The 19,090-nt window shown below is 39.9% G+C and overlaps 1 protein-coding gene across 1 annotated transcript in view; it reads right to left on the reverse strand.

Moving 5' to 3' along the window:
* LOC104963012 (protocadherin Fat 3-like) overlaps positions 1 to 19,090 on the reverse strand; it is a gene marked incomplete at its 3' end in the record, with an annotated part of 48,867 nt that overhangs the window by 25,500 nt on the left and 4,277 nt on the right. Inside the window, exons 4-10 of the mRNA XM_010791560.1 lie at positions 14,533 to 14,651; positions 13,130 to 13,328; positions 6,795 to 6,856; positions 5,440 to 5,754; positions 3,993 to 4,203; positions 1,147 to 1,283; positions 103 to 378 (exon numbers count right to left, since the gene is read on the reverse strand). Coding sequence (XP_010789862.1) covers positions 103 to 378; positions 1,147 to 1,283; positions 3,993 to 4,203; positions 5,440 to 5,754; positions 6,795 to 6,856; positions 13,130 to 13,328; positions 14,533 to 14,651 — 1,319 coding nt within the window. The remainder of the gene's footprint in view (positions 1 to 102; positions 379 to 1,146; positions 1,284 to 3,992; positions 4,204 to 5,439; positions 5,755 to 6,794; positions 6,857 to 13,129; positions 13,329 to 14,532; positions 14,652 to 19,090) is intronic.

Raw genomic sequence — 19,090 nt, forward strand, 5'->3', positions numbered from 1 at the left:
ACACACACACACACACACACACACACACACACACACACACACACACAGATTAGTGGTAACAGCCAAGCAAGCAAACCCCAAAACAAATATTTTTGTTCCCACCATGATAGTGAGGATGTGCTGTGTTCTGGCCTCGTAGTCCAGCCGGTCCGCGGTGTAGACCACCCCGGTGCCAGGGTTGACCCTGAACAGCCTCATACTGACTGGGTCTGCACTGCCATAGATGGAGAAGCTCAAACGGGCACGCTCGTCCATGTCCGAGGCTCTGACCCGCAGCAGCTCCATGTCCACTGGTGCGTCCTCTGAGACACTGACATCATAGGCTGGCTGGGAGAAGACCGGAGGGTTGTCGTTGCTGTCCAGTATTCGGATAAACACCTGAATGACAAAGAGACAGAGGGAGAAAAGTAATTCAGATAAGTAATGTTGAAATAATCTATATTATATGATCATGTGTTGTAAGTCATGCTCGTGAGTTTCACCCTTTAGTTTATCTAAAGAGACTTTGTACCATAAATGTATGTATGGTATTCTGGCTCTTATACTGTTGTACAACGATATAATAATACCTTCAATCAGCAGTGTGTCTGTGTTTCTATTTCGTTATATTTGGTTATGTCTTGAGTGTCTAAGGATTCGGATCCACGACAGCAATGAGAGTGCACAGTATATATTTTTTATAGATAAGAGCCATGTTGATAATACTGATAATATTTGATACAGTCGAGGTGTCGGGTTATCACATTAATTTTTCATTTGCAAGTTGGAAATACCAGCACTATTCACACTAAATCTCCTTAGTCAAAGCCTTAGGTATCTTTTACAAATTGGACAGGGTGTTTTCAATAAAGAATGTAACTTTGGCACATGACCTTTATTTGCACAGTCTAATCCCATTAATCCACTGATATCAAGGATTTCCCTTATGAGGCAGAACGAGTAGTCCAGCCAAGACAGCAGGAGGAAATGTCAAAGACAAAACCACATTTCATAGTCAGTGAGAGATCGTTTCAGGGGAAGGGAGTGCAAGCATAGGAGGGAGAGAGGCTGAGAGTATACAGCTCCCAGAGGAAGAGGTAACAATAATTTAATTTGATGTGGGTCTGGAGTGTTGAGTGTGCGTAACAAATCATCAAGTGTGCTCACCTGAGCTGTGGCAAAGTTGGTCCCATCTGTCACTTGAATAGTCATGTTGTACACAGACTGCACCTCTGCATCCAGGGGCTTGGCCACAACTAGAGTTCCCACCCCCACCTGAAGGTCAAACTGCATGTCAAAGCTCCCTGGAATCACACACAAACACATACACATATAGCACACACAGAGTTTCAGTCATTTAGTATTCAGGGAGTGTGCTAAACTCAGATGCTCTAAGTTATTACTGTGTAATTGTTTTGGCCAGGTTCCTGCGTCTGGAGCTGGAGGGTCTGTGAAATAAAATGAACTGAAAAGCAATGCAATGTAGTAACGAACCCACTTGGCAGCCAGAGAGCTGTTAACAGCCACACAAACATCTGTCTTATCACTCCGAAACACAACCCATCTCAGGGATCAAAAACCTGCAGCCGGGTCTTTCCACGGGCGGCGAGTACAGTTTAGCGGCTTAATGTTTGATTAGGACGAGGGAGAGGATTGATATGTGTTCGGTATTCAGTGCCATCCTTCGTCTCATTCCGGCTTCTCTCCAGAGATATCTGAGAGCTGAGCTCTCTTCAGCATATGAATACTGATTGGCCATTTTTCACAGGAGCACTGAAGCATGTTGAGTCGGAACAAACCGCTGGGATTCGCTTTTTAATTCAGGTTAGGTTGGTCAATATTACACTGTGATCACCAAGCATTAAAAAAAACGAAGTCACAGTCTGTGGTCTCTAAATAAAAAGAAGTGTGCTGTTTCCCTTCTGTATGTTAGAGTTGCCTCTAGGGGGTCTTCAGACTTAGTTTGACTATTTTTGGTAGCATCTTTTACAAACATACACTGATCTAAACACCTAAACTGTTAATACTGTTTTACAGTCTAGAAAAAACAAAGTGTAGTAGCAGCAAATGTTTTTAATTTTGACAAACTGTTTCAACGACTGACCTACTTTTAGTCTTGAACAGCTTGATTTGCTAACAGTGAAATAAACAACATTTATCTTGAGTGGGTCCCTGTTTTGTTCTTATTACATAATCTGCCAGCCTTCAAGAGTATATAGATAGATTATGTCTATGACACAGTTTAATCTCACCACACAACACAATACACACGTACTGAAAATTAAATTTGGTAAAGGTGAGAGAACTTATGCAATAACATTGTTGACACAGAGTACCATACAGTTTCCCTCTTTTGTAACAGCCTGCTGGGGTTGTCTGTAACTGCACACAAAATCCTCAGGATGACTTATATTGTAACTTAAGTGGTAAAGGTCATTATTTCAAATGTATTTCCATTTAGAAAAAGGCTCTCGGATGTAAGAATGCTACAGTAAGAGGCTGAATGTGTCACACAGAGTGGAAAAGCACAGTGGCTAAACTAATGATTTGAACCTATGCTGCCTGGACCAGAATAACAAACTACTACTACGTGTGGAGTGCTTTTTCAAACACAGATCAATCAATACTGCCTTTGGCTAAACACAGCCCTGGCACTGTTTGCTGCATTTCCTGAATTTTCTACTTTTCTCCAGACCTGGGGCAATTCAGGAAATCAAAATATGCTTTGACCAGACCTGTTTCAAGTGAGCAGTTTCTTCCACATGCATTTTGAGGAATGTAGAAAGTTTCTCTGGCAAGACGTCCGCCTTAACAAGAGAGAAAGAGAAAGAAAGAAGAGGTTAGTTGAATTTAGGAAATCAAGGATGTCGTTGTGATCAAAGGTTTGCCTCATCAACAGCACTCTGAAAAGTCAACCTCTTGAAGTTTTTCACATTTCTGTGCGTCATTAAATACTGCAAGAGGACTAAAAAACGTGTGCGCAGTGGCAGGAATGTGATTAATTCAGGGATGATATTCAAGGTCAAAGAAAAAATAATATAACTATGCGTTAACTTTTTGAAAAAGAAAAAAGTGAAATATTAATGAGCTGCACAATTACAGTAATAGTGGAAAAGTAATGAAATATATTCATGTTCATCATGTTCTTCTCATTTTCTGTTTCTTTTACGCGTGCATAAAGACGAATAATCAACTCATCAAGTTGTTTTTAATTAATTTCCAAATGAACATTCAAGCAGGCGCTCTGAATTATTTAATCAGGGTAGCAATCAATAATCAGCTTTTTACAATTCTGAATCAAGGGGCAAGCTTCCCATTTTTCAACAGGCAGACGGATAAGAAACCAGTTATTTAAAAAAAATCCTTGTTTCCAACAGAGCAAAATAAACAACAGGAACCTTTATTGTATTGTAAAAGTGGCAAAATGTTTTATTTAGACAATTCACTTTTACCTGTGTACAATTAATCACAACAAAAGAACCTTGAGATTTTAACAAGGCAATGTGCATACTGAGAAACTGTCTGCAGTACGTTCACTGCATTAAGGGGTAATATAAATCAGCAGAAATATGTCCAAAGCTGTTATGGAAATCTGTGGGAAAGCCTGCAGAGTCAACAATTGTAACACTTGCAAACTATTACACTGCACGGTGTGAAATGCATCACTTCCATTGTGTTGGTTTGGCTCACCCAGGATAGGTCTGACCCAAAAAACATCTCTCAAAACTATTATTATTATATATATATAATATATTATTATAAAACTCCAGCATACAGATGGAAATACTAATACAATTCTGACCGTCGCTTTACAGTTATGATGGATAGTTGAATAAATCCAAAATTCCCTTAAATACATCAATTATACAACATTTTAATATGAAACATGACAAGGCTCATTTAGTTCAATTTGATACTGTGGGCCCGGGTGCATTTGAATGAATCGGTCACCTGAAATATTATGAATACCCATTATTCTTTGTTGGTTTATTGTCACACATTAATTTTCTTACCGATAATATTGAACCAGACAGGTGTGCTCGACTGGCTGACAGCCACTACTCCCACCGGCTGAGCCACGACAGCTGTCTCCGAAATAGAGAAATTGTAGGACCTCTGGGTAAACAGTAGATTTACAGGCGAGGGGACGGGTTTTCGAATCCATTCTACGTGGAGTTTGACAGTAGACCATAATGGGGGATCACCGCTGTCCTCAGCTTTTATCTGAAAGACGGAACAATAAGGAGAAACCAAATATTCAGCTGACACATGCGGGAGCCAATGAATCAGGCATTTGGGGAACATTTAACAATGATAAACCAGACAGGCAAACAAGCGAATGGAGTGTTTAACATTATGTTGGTATGCATGTATTCAGGGCAAGAAAGCATTGAGAAGATATTAGTATTCTGGCCACATTAATGTCAAAACTATGCCAATGAGCTCTGTACTCATCTACATTCACTAACACCTGCACCTAAGCGACAACCTCCTATCAATAAATCATATTTTACTAACCTCAAAATTGATTCCAGCAATTACAGTTTAATGGGATGGCTGTCCCTGCCTGACTTTAACTACCTCGCTCTACTTTTCACACATTACACAGGAAAACATCTTACTCTTTGGAGGATCCTAGAGCATCTGAGAGGTAATTGTAAAACGTAGCGCTAAGTGGTGCTCATTTAAGAGCAGAACCTGTGAGCCACATGCATTATTCAAAAACAAAGAAACACAGTCGAAAGAGAGAACATTGGCGTGTTCATAGTCGATCTCACTTTCATGTCACACATGAGTTATTTTCCACTGAAAGTGAGCACAACCCCAAATGGCTCATGGGCGTGAGCGACTAATCAGTGAACGAAACGAATAAGAGAAATCAAGCCTTCGTAGCGCATACGTAAAAGGGACTGGAGCAGGGTGAATACATTGTCAGCATGAATAATTTGTTATACAAATACAACCACAAAAATTGCAATATGTGCTCGTGTTTAAGGAGTGCCATATACTGCCAGAGAATCATAAATGCTTTGTGCCACCTGATGTGCATAAACACAAATGCAGCTGTGCCACTCCAACCACCTGGCGTTTTGAGCACATTTGGCCATGGAAACGCCAAAAACTAACAAGCTCTCATACCTGGGCTTCTGCCTGATGAAAAATGAACTACGTGACTGTGTTTGTTACTGCCAAATTTGCAAATATATGGAAGCAGATCCACTAACCTAATGGAACCCAAGTGGCTATGAATCTATTTTGAAGAAAGGAAATTGGGACAGCACTTCGCAAGTGGAAAGAGAGGAGCACTGTTCCCGAGAGAGGTCACAGTCTTATCCATAGTAACACAATATGATTGAATATAGATTTATCCTTTTGTTTGCCATGTTGATAATGAGTCGAGACCAAATAGCACTTCAGTAAAAATGTATTTATAAAACACACTTAGAAAATGACACTCACGGTGAGGATGTCATAGCTTCCCGCTGTCACCATCTTCTTGGATGACACCATGGCAGTCCTGGGGTCAATACTGAACTTGTCTTCCTCATTACCATCGACAATGCTGTAGGTGATGTTGCCATTGGCTCCTAGGTCACGGTCATAAGCGAAGACACGGTACACCGGTTCGCCACGTTTGTTGCGGTCTCGTTCGGTCAAGCTGATGCGATAGGTGACTTCGGGGAAAGTGGGCGGGTTGTCGTTCTCGTCCTCGACGTGAACTATGACCCAAACAGTGGACTGCCGGGTGGTCACTGGGCCGTCTATCACTGTTACCTGAGGAAGTGTATGAGAAGACATAATGAGTTAGTCATTAATGTCTTTTGAACATGGTTTGTCGTGTGCTCTTCTTGCATGAATGTATTTACATCTTAAATCTCAAACTGTGTGGCTGAGCTGATGGGAAATCTCTTTGTGTTATTGATCTCCTGGAGGCGGAGGCAAAGGTCTGATCATTGATCAATTGGATCAGATAAGGGTGAACACCGCCGCTGCCAGCCCGACTGCTCACTAGACTATTAATTACCGGCCGGCAGCAGAGACTGGCAGGCGGAGCAGTGGGTGGCACGCATGGAGCGGCATTTTCTATCAAAATCTCAGGACAGGACGGGACAGGAGGATGTAACAACAAAGACTTCTCTGCCCCCAATTTCAAACTCCCTTTAGGTGTCAATGTTTAGGTATATGATGCTGTAAGGTGGAAGCGTCCTTGCCCAACTTTTATTATTTTGTAGTGTGGTGCCATACGCTGGGTTCTTATTGCATACTGCAGCTGAACAAAGCAGAACAAAGAGTTATTGTGTGTAGACAAGTCAATTGGCAATACGGAAAGAAAACACCATAATACTGCGGGTGAACTGGGGGTTATTTCATTCCATTTTGCAGAAGGGCAAAGTGCTCGCAGATTCAACAGCATTTAATAATGTGTAAGAGAAGTCTGGGGAAGTAGAAGTTTGCTCAGGTCTCTGAAGTGGAGAATCTCTGATTATCATGTTCATCTGCATGCAGAGCAGCAGGAGCATGGTAATCACAGTTATCTGTGTGCCCAGTGTCTGCGCTTATCAAACGCTGGGCAGACAAACTCCTCTCCTCCCTTTTCCCGTCCTGAGTAGAGAAGATAACCGATGATGAATGATTATATTTAGAAATTCCTAAACATGGGGCCCAAAACTACAGCCATTCATCAGAGTTTATGGAGTGTTGAGGGCCTGCCAGGTTTGTCCTCCACACCGTCTCTGTTAATGGTGGCTAGTGGCAGGTGGCACGGCCAGATAAATAATAATACTAAAGACCAATAAACACTTGTTATTCTGTACCTCTAAGAAGTGCTCCGCCTGTTGTTCTCTGTCCAGTTTTCTCGCGGTTGTCTTGATCAGCCCTAGGAATCGTGAAAGAACAACTTCAGATTACACAGACGCAGATGGTGGATAGACACGCTAGATTACAGACCTCGTCTCTTCATAATTTATTGTTTATACAAGTTTCATTAAAGATGCACCAGGAAATATCAGAGAGGCCAACTCAGTGGATATTTTTAAACACCAGCCAAAAACACATATTTTTAGATTAGCCTTTTAATAGCAACACCCCACTTTAAATGTTCTTTTAGTCTTTATTACATTGTTTTATTTATTTTATAGGTCTTAAAGGATGTTATCTTATTTTATTAATCTAACATGTTTCAATAGCAATATTTATTTTTACGTTGTTTTTTGACATTTTAATCGTTTAAACTTTATTAGAATTATGGCATTTTTATTACTAGTATCTTTTTATGTGTATTTCTGTTGTTCCTATATGTTCCCTTTCTTTTATGGGGTTTTATATTGTTGCATCGATTCAGTTGTCTTGTGTCTTATCCGTATTATTTATTTGTGTTATCATACCTTTTACCTCCTTGTGTTTATTAACCTGTTAAAATGTTATATTTGTTTGCATGTACCTGTAAAGTTCTTAACAAATAATCTGAGGGGAATTTCTTGTGGTTTATTTTGAACTTGTAATGTGTCATTTTGTAAAGCACTTTGAGCTGCATTTGTTGTATGAAAAGTGCTGTATAAATAAAGCTTTTTTATTATTAATATATTTTTAAAAGCCAAACTCAATACTAATCAGGAAGTCTTCCACTTAAAAATGAGCATATGCGTGCACTAACACGCACCCGTACAGACTAACCCTGCAGTCCTGGCAGAGATGACGGCACTTTGGCACATGTTCATATGGAACTGTATAGCTGAGGGTCATTCGGTTGGCCAGCACGCCACCATGACAGAGCAAAAGGAGTGAGGCTATTGATAGTAATTGTGATCGAACCAGATTATTCCGATGACAACTGCACAAACCGTAGCAAGCTGCAGTTTTGATCACACACATTTTCCTTTGATGGTTTATGTTCTCTTTTTTATTTAAAGGTCCTCTATCATACTGTTTTTCATCAATATATTATAGTTCTCAGATAGATACAAAACATGTCTCTGAAGTGTTTGGCTCCAAACACCAAACAGATCATTGCAGCATTACCCATAATCCCCTCTGTTTCACCCCTGTTTCTAAAGTGCTGATTCTCTGTCTGTTACTTTAGACGAAAATAAAGAGCCCCTCCCCACGCCCCTCTGAGAGATATTTGGTTAAAAAGAACACAATGCTGCTCTAGGAGGAGATTCAGGTGATAAGGGGGGGTGGGGGTTACCTTGGTTGGTGATTGGCTAATGGTTACACAAGCCAAAAAATCGTTATGACATCATAAAGTGGCCGAAATCTGATCAGCTCATTTTCAGACAGGTTTTTATAGAAATGGATCAGGACAAGAAGAGAGAGAATCTTTTTTCCTGAAACTTTCAGAGTCTCTTTCCACAGAGGAGACACATGTTGATGTAGAAGAGACATGAAAAAGTGGATATTGCACAATAGGTGACCTTTAAGGGTTTTAATTTGTTGTTATTTATTCTCCACACACACAGAAATAGTTTGTGGTAATTAATATCGGCTTTGTTAATTGAGTAAAAACTTTGCTAGTAAAAATCAAAAGCTCCCCTGACATTATCCTCGCCAGAAGGCAAACAAGGATTACATATGCAGGCAATAATCCATAAGCAAATTCAGCCCTAATGAATGATAGTTTTACAATATTGTAAGCAGGCTTTGTATTACAGAATAAATTGATTGTGTTCATAACGATCCTTGTATAATATGTAACATCTCTCAAAAGCATCCAAACACTGGAAAACGTGGATCTCGTGTTCTAACACACAAATGCAGAAAGAAATGTATTGATTTGATACAAGTTAAAATACTATTATTTTCTACATACATGGGCACATTAAGATGCAGAAATACACACAAAAGCACATACACGTATAAAGAGGTACAGTATAAGGAACTATTTATGTGTAGATTCGTTGACTTTGTTACTGTGCTTGAATGGCAATGATGCATTTGTTTTAGTATTAGTTTATTTTTGTATAAGCCGTTGCTTGGAAGTAGGATTATTTTGGACGCATACAATATCTATGCAGTTAATGGATAGACTAATACCACGGTGCAAACTCACACACTTTCACATTTTCGTGCTTGTGCATATCACAGTGTCACCTTGAGCTTGCTATGCAGGCTAACTTCAATTAAGCAAATTAGGAGTAAATCTAGAGCAGCGGTCACAAGCTGAAAGGGGGTGGAGGGGAAGGGGGGAGGGGGGGCTTATTCAGCAGAACATAGAGCGAGTTACTCTGATAAAAATCGATGATCTACAGAGTGCAGCACATCTGCAACAGTACATCCCCCGGTTTGATTGAAGACAGGTAAATATTCTCAAAAGAATCCTCACCCACGCCATCACAAAATGTATGTCATGGTCCAATACATTCCCCCTTCCTTTAAAATGCTGTCAGTAGCAAATAAGGATGTGCTCACAATAACTACTGTCTGTTATGTCATTGTATAACCTTTTTTTTTAGGCCATGTAAGGGGAATAGCTGTCATATGACTTCTAACTGGAACAACAATAAAAAACACAAACTTCTACGCTTGTTCATTGTATATCTTGAATATTGACTGAAACATGTACAATTGATTTATTAATATCATTGGACAACAAAGCCAGTGCAATCGAACAGTGGGTTGCAGGAAAAGGTCACACAGCCACCATCATTCCATGACGGCCCCTCTGCAAAAGTGCCATTTTTAGAAACCAGTACTCCTTCTTCTAACACCCTTTGTCAACACTTGTCTCTTCTGTCTTCGCCCCCAACGGAGGAAGGCTCTACTCTCACACCCAGAGACAAACAGACAGCCCTGCAAGCTGTGACAGCACATGTGCACACTTTGCACACTTTGCACTCGTTCAAAGTTCGGCTTCAATACATTTTGGGAATTGAAGCAATACCTCAAACCCATCAAGCTGACATTTCCAGAGTGAAAATGTATTACTTTAAACCCCCTCAGAAACCCACTCCTGAAAACAACAATTTTGAATTTTGACGGGGTTTTGCAGCAGCTCAGGTCCTCGTTTGGCTGGCTGCCAATTTGTGAAATGAAATCAATCGACTGGGTAATGGTTTTTCATCTATCCAATGAAGCCACACTGGTACATGGAAAGTTCATGACTGGACAAACAGTGAGGCGTGATATTTATTGAATGCAACTCTCCTTTGTGCAAACTAATAGACTGGAACTGTCATTTTTTTTTTTTACATTATAGTAATAGTAATGTAATGGATATGCCTTTCTAAAACTGCAGAATATCGTAGATCCACATTTTTAAAAGAATACACAAATTGAATTCACATTACTTAATGGGCTTCAATAAGCTAATGGAAGTACACCAGAAGGAGAAAAGACCGCATGAAAAATGAAAAACCTATTGCTCAGTTTTTGCAATGAAAGTCCATTTATCACAGTGTGAACAAGATAGGCATCCATTTGATCTCCATGAATGAAATTAATGAGTAAAAGATAACAGAATACTGTGGGTCTCTGACAGAGAAAGACAGCAGGACTCAGATGGCTAAAAACTCTCCCCTGTGGCGCGTATACACACACACACACACACACACAAATCATTTGTATACAGCTGTTGGATGTGTGTTCACACAGAGACGGGAACACATGAGAATGAACACTCTCATGTGAGTTTCACACATCATGAGGTGGCTTTATCACCATTGAAACCTTGCAATAGAGCTGCCCTCTGTAACCTACTGTAACCAATTAATCAAATGGATTCATTTGCCACACTATCTCTCCTAATCTCTATCTCACACATGTTCATGCTGGATGTATGAACAGTACTAGGAATCTGCTGAAAAAACAATGACAAACTTACTAATGACACATGTGATGGATGCGCCAGAACAGGGACAGAAACTAATCATTCCAGCTGAGGAATAACCCACATAAATCATATTTGAATCTCAAGGATTTCAAAGAGTCATGAGTAAGGGAGCCTGCCTGTTTGATGGCTACAGTTTGCATATTGATGAGCGTGTGATGACCAGTGTTTCTCTTTTGGGATCAATATTAGCCTTTTCACCCTTGTTCAGTCCAGTGCACTTCCCTATGTAATATCAATATTGTATATGTATGATGTTGTAATGTAAAAGGCTTATTCACAGAGGGAAAGAGGAAGAGAAACGGACATACTGTAACAACTCTGGTTTGAGTTAACATGCAACCATTAGGGAATGCTTTCTCCCATAATGCTTCATAACTGCCACATACAGGCCATTGCCTTTTGCGTATTGCATTGACATTTCTTTGAATCAGGATACAGGTCCCCGTGACATTCTGAAAGTTGCCCTTTGTTGTTTACAAAACACTCACAACCTAAACTAGGGCAGGGATAGCAAAGACTTCAACATTTTTGCTTTTTCCTCAAGATTTGAATAAAACATTCCGCCTCTTTAATAATTCTTTAAGCTTCAAGCAAAGCGTGTACAGAGAATGCACGGGGACCTCTGCAGACATCAAACTTGGCAGCCAAAAGTGAAGCATGTCGGAAATGTGTTTGTTTTATTAATGTGTGTATTCTGTTCAGATATAATGTTAATAAATCAGAATTACTAGAAAAATTAAAATAGCAGAATTGAAAATAGTTTATAGTGCACAGAGACTGTGAAAAGTGTGGGATCAATACAGGCCCAGTAGAGTTTTCCATCAAAGAGAGAGGTAAAGTCTGAGAGACTGGGAGTTTTGAAATGTTGTTCAAGCATAATGTTGGGAAATGAGATCCAGTTCACAGGCTGCAGTTGTGAATGTTGTTTATTGTAAGCCTGTTCAAATGCATCGGGAATCCGAGTTTGTGAAATGTCTAAAATAAGATTTTTCTGAGCACATAAAATTCCCAGATGTGTATAAACAATTTGTGTTTCTAGAAGCAATTTGAGAATATATAAATAAAGTATGTGCACAAATTATCTCGTAAGGTAAGTCATGCTAACAGTCTGTTCACTTTTGGGAATACACAGGTACTGATTAACAGCAGGAAACAGTGTGTAAAATGAAAACTCAAAGATTCAGTGTTTCATTTAAAAGGTAACTCCATCAATGTTTCCTTATCATGTCCTTACAAGCCTTTGAGAGTACTAATGTTTAAATGGAAAACGTTTTAAGCTATCTGTCATGAGCCGACAATGTTATAGCTCAGTTGGTGGAGTACTTAAAAATACACTCACAATTTTTTATCCCACCTTCATAGCTCAATCTAACTAGACTGAAATAGAACCGCCTACTCACTATTACATAAATCAGGAGGCAGGTTTTACCACCCAATTGAGCCACATTCACAGAAACCGGCGGGTGCACATTAAAGGTAAATTGGTCTGGACAGGAACAGGGAACAAAAAGTATCTTTCTGCACAAACCGCAATCACAGACTTTCATTTCTCATGCAGTATTTTCCCACAGGCTCGAGAAAGTAATATACAATCACAGGCTGTCTGAGCATCATTTTCACAAGCTCAGACTTAAACCCCATGGTGATCCCATGGTACAGGGCTTATTGTGAACCCATATGGTGGTTTGCAGTACTTTTTTTTATTAAAAATCGAATTCCAAATCCAAGATAATACTCCTGAAACCTTTTTGACAATTTTCAGATTTCTTTAACTCTCTGAGAAAACCCATGTTTTCATTCATCCGACTATATATCACATAATGCAGAAATACACTAGTTGTGTGTCCTTCAGAGAACAAAAGTAATGGAAAAGAAAATTGCTTTCACTAATTTAAACTCCTTCTTATCTAGAAGATATTCACCCACACACTGGCTTAATAAAAAACTAACAACATGAATTTCCTCAAGTGCATTGCAGAGAGCTTCCACCCCTTAAGATGACTGAAAGCAATATTCAGTTAAGAGCGTGGGGAAGATTGTGTGGAGGGGCAGCTCATCAGTGTCTTAGATGTTTGATTGTGTGGGCACAAAAGTCTTTTTAATTTGTTGTGTGGGATTCAAGGCCTTTTATTGAATGAACTTGGAGTAGGAGGGACATGATGAAAGAACATTATACTAATTTGATAGGCATGCAAACAGGTAAACACAAAATACTTGGATCATTCATGTGTTACTTGTAAGGATATATCACTTACTAGTTCGATAGTCTAGCATATTAAACCGTCAATTATGATACCAAAATGGTTGCATTATAGGTCTTACCTGTTCTGGGGTTGATAGAGAAGAAATTCTGCGGGTTGCCGGCGGTGATGCGGTAACTTAAACGACTGGGAATGGCAGTGAGGTCAGGGTCCTGCGCCTGGATACGGATGATTGACACATCCTTTGGAGAGTTCTCCATGACGACTGGGTGGAAGATAGGATCTGAGGTGAGGGGAGCATTATCATTCACATCTTCTACCTGAGAGAGAAAAGGGGGAGAGGAAAATGAAGAGAAAGAGAGAGTGATACGTTGAGAGAGGGAGAGAAGGCGGAGGAGAATGACAAGAATAAGCAGTGTTGTTTGTTTATATTTGAACCGTCTACTTTATCTGAGTTAAATCTTAATTGGCCTTAGATGTGTTGATAAAACATAACCCCTCTAAATCAGAATGGTAATATTGCGTTTGGAATCTTTTTTTAATCAACAACTCATGAAATGCATCTTGCCCTTGGTGTGGGTTGATCTGTTATCAATCACAAAATGGAATGTTTTTTACCAGAAAACGTCATGGATGACGCACTTTAAATGCACGGCAAATTCATTTCCCTTCTTACAGCATAGATCTAGAATATTTATGGCCAACACAGCGTTGATGGAGTGTTTGCTGCAAGGCACAGAGAGCCAAGACGTTCAGCCGGTGAATGAGGAGCACCTGTGCCTGATTAATCTCCCTATTTTGGTCGTGACGAAGCGGCCGGGAGTAAAGTGCCCGCTCACACCGCCACACCTGAATATCCTGAAGCCAAACAAGGCGGTTTGTTTTTTTTATCCACTGCTGAACTCTGCCCCAAAGGGGGAGGGGGGGGGGGAGTGTTGGAGCAGTGATGTGTGTTTTTCAGTGTTTAGACTGTGGATTACTTGGTGCAAAATGAAATAGAGGCAGAAGCAGAGACTTCCCTCTGGTGGGTATCTGTAGCTCACAGGCTATAGTTATCCACTGCACTGAGCCCCATTAGCATTTCACTCTGTAGCACAACAATGTTCAGACGCATAAGGTTACCTTGGAGACCACCACTGCAGTAAAATTGCAATTCGAGTTTAAGATTTGTCCTGATATGGTAGAAATAAATGTGACATTAAGCATACTCCAACACAAGCTATTTCTGATATAAAACATCAAACAATAACCGCCTGTAGATTTTAGAATATTCTGCTTCATGAAAAATGTCTTTAGGAGTGACAAAAAAACCAGTCTAAATTATAAATAAGCAGGATGTTTTTTATATGTCGTACTGTGCCTGTCACAGACCCACATGGGTGGGGACGTTCGAAATGAGGCGCTACATCTGTAAGCAATTAAGGTTCAACTAATGAGTTTTTATTCAAAACAGCAACATACATAACTACTTATTAAGGAACTGCATGATTATGAATGTGGATACAGCCAGCAGAATATGGGTACCTGTATGAAGACTTCAATAGAGGAAGACTGGGGCGTAACTGCTCGGTCTGTGGCAAAGACGCTAAGCCAGTAGGAGTCTTTGGTCTCACAGTCCAGGATTCCAGCAGTGTAAATAACCCCTTTTGAAGCAGAACAAAAAAAGATTTGTGCAGTTGTTACTGGGGTTTGAGAAAATATATCTATTAGGTGTGTGTATGTGAGTGAAGGGACAGTGTGGGTGTCTTCTGCAGAATGCACTGTCAAAATATCTCATGGGGAAAAGTCTTTCAGTACTAACTTTCTAGAGGCAAATACAGAAATTCAGAGAAAAAACATTGTGTCCCGGCTTCAGTGACATTCACGGGCATTAGAGGTGCCGCTGTAGTCACCTTCAATGTTTCAGCCTCTCTAAAGCTAATCACAGCTGACCAAACTGCTCCCAGCAGCAATTTGCTTGGTGCTAAACGTACCCTGAACGGCCCTATACACCAATAAAGACAAACGCAGACACTCAGACATTCATGCACAGTGACTGGCGTGTGTTTAGTGGCCCTAAGGAAGATGAGTAGCTGACAGCTCTGGTGACCTCTTGAGAGACAAAGAGAACTCTCACAATGGACGACACATGGGTTCCTATTTGACTTTTTTTTGCAGGACGTCAATGGAAAAAATGACACACATGCTCACACACTGGGTTTTAGCCTTCACTCAAGAGCACTGAAGCTCAACGGGGGTCATCACTGTCACACACAGTTTATTTGAAAACCTAAAGTTTGGATTAAAAAAGAAACACATATTCAATCATTTTTATTAACAGAAAATAACACAAGTCCACTGAGAACAAATAGGCTGAACTTGTCATAAGGACTAGCTGTTGATGTATTTCCGCTCCGTGCACACAAACTTTTAAAAGCCAGCATGAGTGTGTGACTTTAACTACCGTAACTTTAATAAAGTCAGTTAGAGCTAAGGCGTGCAGTAAGTGTTTTCTCAATGCTTGCAAAGTCATGCTTCAGTTCACAAGCAATTAACCCCAACAAGATGCTAGGCAGAGCTGAGACGGCACATGTGAGAGTAGATATTTGCTTTAGACTTACCTAAATCTCACCACGGCTATTTAATTTCTTATAATTAACGACTGAGTAATGATGTTAGTGAGTTTATGCTCTTGCATGCAAATACCTTCAATATGTAAGTATCACCATTTGAATACTTATGAGAAGTAGCTGTATTAACGGAAAGAGAAGTATTTATTGATGCTTGAATGGCCTAAATTCATATTTCTGAACATAAAATGAATGTGTCTTAATTTTCGCCGTAACCACTCTGCTGCCATGGCAACATGACTGCTTAAATGCATAATGTTTGGATGAGAGTAAAAGATGTTTGGGTATTTGTATTAACCTCTACATAAAAGCATGCACTTGTGTGACTGGAAGTGGGTTCTTAAGTCATTTGGTATATTTCTCAGCCCCATGCCATGAGTGTTACCTTATCACAGAAAGTGTGTATGTGTCAGGTTATGACTAAGTAGCTGCCCAGGAGCATGCACAATGCATAGTAAATGTGTTTGCTGAAACACATCCTTGCTCTGACGTCCTTGACCATGTCCTTTTCAAACCCCATCTCATCTCTGTCAGATAACTCGACAGAGAGAGGCGAGGAAAACAGAGCTGGCTGTTTCAAAAGCTCTTTGAACTTTAAGACCGACAGGCACTATTCACTGAATTCAATATAAATCTGACTTGACAGCATCCATTCTCACTATAAATAACACACTTCAAAGAGTGGAAAAAAAATGAAGGGTTCATGGCATAATTTCTAATCTTGAAGTTCACAGTACTGTTGGGTTTACATCCATCTGTCATGTCTATTCAATCCCCCATTTTTGGGAAACCGGTGTAGGGGTCCCACTATTGAATTTATGCCGCCATATCAAATAATCAATCCCAAGATTGATGAGGAAAATACTGTTTGTTTTTCTCTAACACTTTAAGCACAATCGAGTAGCTCTGCGTGTGGCAGGAAAGAAGACATTGAAAGTAAAGCTTGTTCTTTTTTTTATCAAATTCAGGATAAATTACTTTTCAAAAGTTTGTTTCCCTGGAACTCAAAGACAGCTTTATCCTGAGTGCCCAATGAGAAATAGCAGGGTTTGCTTCCACCCTCACTGACGACAAGAATACCAATTATTGTTCAAAGTACAGAAGTGCTTAGGATTTAAGCCAGAGAAGATCCTACTTCCCTTTTGATAGATAGCTTGTACTCTCTATCCATACTGGAGTGAGTCATCTTAGGCATCTAAATAGCAAACCCAGGAAATCAATAAACATTCAATTAAGTATATGACAGACAATGGTGATGTCATGAGCAACACAAGATGCATCAATCGAAGCCAATTTACAAACTAAAGGAGGAGGTAATGTGCAAGTTAAGGCAGTCTTAACAAAATAGATTCTTCACACAATATCTAATTCTCTCCGACCCTTTTACTCACTCTCACTGTCTGTCTCAATCTATCTGCACATACTTAGTTTTGGCACTAAGAGCCACAGATTGACAAGCAGTCAGAGCCGAGCCACTCAGCATGGCAGCTAAATGCATGGTGGGAGGACAGTGCGGTACTCCGCCCATGCCTGACAACACAAACATCTACGCTACACGATAAAATGTAACACTTGATGAGAGGAAACTTGGTATGGGCTTACTGTCTATTCTCAACTGATAGCAAAAAGGGTCATGGACTTTTTAAGTTGCTTATGGGGGAATAGCTGCAACTAGAAAACAAATTCCAGAATATACACTATTTATATATATATATATATATATATATATATATATATAAAAGCCAGGGAAGAAGAAAGCATTATTTTCTTTTGACAGTTGTTATGCACTTCCCTTTCCCCTGCATCCTCTTCTTGCTTCACTTCCACTCCCCTCTCCCTCCACTTTCTGCTCTAACAATCGTTCTGCTTTTGCCTGGAAAATCTGCACTCAATAAACTTTCTCACTGCTGTGATGCTCCCTACTGAGGTATTAATACCAGTACGAGTAAATAACAGCACCAAGTACCATTGAAGAAGACTGGCTGTCTTCTGCAACACTGTTTTGTCCATCACTACAGCATGTACACATACGTTAGTAATTATTTATACATTTAGTATATTAAAAGGGACACTTTTTCCATTTGGCAATCTGTTTCTCTCTCGCTTCCTCTCAATAAAGTCAATACTAATTACCCCAGTTAAAGTCAATACAGGCCTCCAGTGCGAGTCCTGTACAGTAGGGACCAGCGTGACAAGAGGACAAGAAAGAGGCAAAGGAGGAACGCTGTCGTAAAAATAACAACTCAAATCAAACGTAATGGCTATTTATATATATAGCCATATATTGTGTTGTCAAATCCTATTGGAAATCGATATTACAAGTTGTTACTAAACAATATTGCTGTAATTATACACATATTAGTGACAAATGTGGGTTAAGATACTAATTTACACTTATATTTCACTTGCTATGTTTGGGGACTACATAGCTGTTCACACTGAGTCACTAAATAACCTGCATAATTAAAATGCATTGGTTAATAAGAAAGTGATATCACCTGTTCTTACTGTACAGTATATCTATATTATCTTGGTATATTATTATATTGCTGCTACTTGATTGGCAGAATGTAGGATTTCATTTGACCTGCTGCGTACATCTGTGATACAATACAATACAACGATAGGACTTTGATTCCAAATTTGCATGCTTGTACAAATTACAGGACCTGTCAGTGGTAAGACGTTGCATCAGTTGTAATTATGAGGCACTACTCATTACGGGGTGCCCTGGAGAATGGGTGAATAAGGGACTGATTTTGGAGCTTGAATGTTTCAGCACCATGGAGAGAGAGAGATTGGGTTTAAAAGCTTTGGCAGCAGGGATAAAAGAGAGAGAGACAGCGAGCCTTGATAAGAAGCCTTGATGGGAAAGTGAGAGTTCTCTAACCTGCTTTTGTTCACATGGAAAAATCAAATGAGTCCTCTTCCTTGAATGGAAATATAGAAAATGGGAGAAAGTTGGCGTTTCATTCTGTACATGAACTAACATGAACTGTCCTAATTTCATACAGGGTATTTGATACACTTTATCCCTGGGTGAGTGAGTCTCTCTTTGGATCAACATGTTTTTCAGCTGCGGTCTGACAACGGGGGACAGTTGGAGACGAATGCCCACTTTTTTGTGTCAGGCCTCTGTAAATAAGTCACAGTGATTTCACTACTTGAAAAGGATAGTGGAACTGTGCAGGAAATCCTTGATCAATGTTATCCACACTGCATTGGATCAGCTGTACTGAGCGGCCTGAGGCTCTGCCAGTGTGGCTGCCATGCTGCCCTCATTACAGTAATGATCTCCCAGTACACAGTGAGGCCCGTTCAACACACTGACTGACTGTAACTCACACCGTTTTCCCGGTGTGTCAGGGAACTCACACAGCGTCAGAAAATAAAACCCTTTCTCTTTTCCTCCGTCCCCAAATCTTTTAAAAACGGGGGGTACAACGAGCGGATGCAGATTTGCTGCCGATATG

The sequence above is a fragment of the Notothenia coriiceps genome, unplaced genomic scaffold (assembly GCF_000735185.1).
Source record: "Notothenia coriiceps isolate Sejong01 unplaced genomic scaffold, NC01 NC01_scaffold00035486, whole genome shotgun sequence".
Lineage (NCBI taxonomy): Eukaryota > Metazoa > Chordata > Actinopteri > Perciformes > Nototheniidae > Notothenia > Notothenia coriiceps.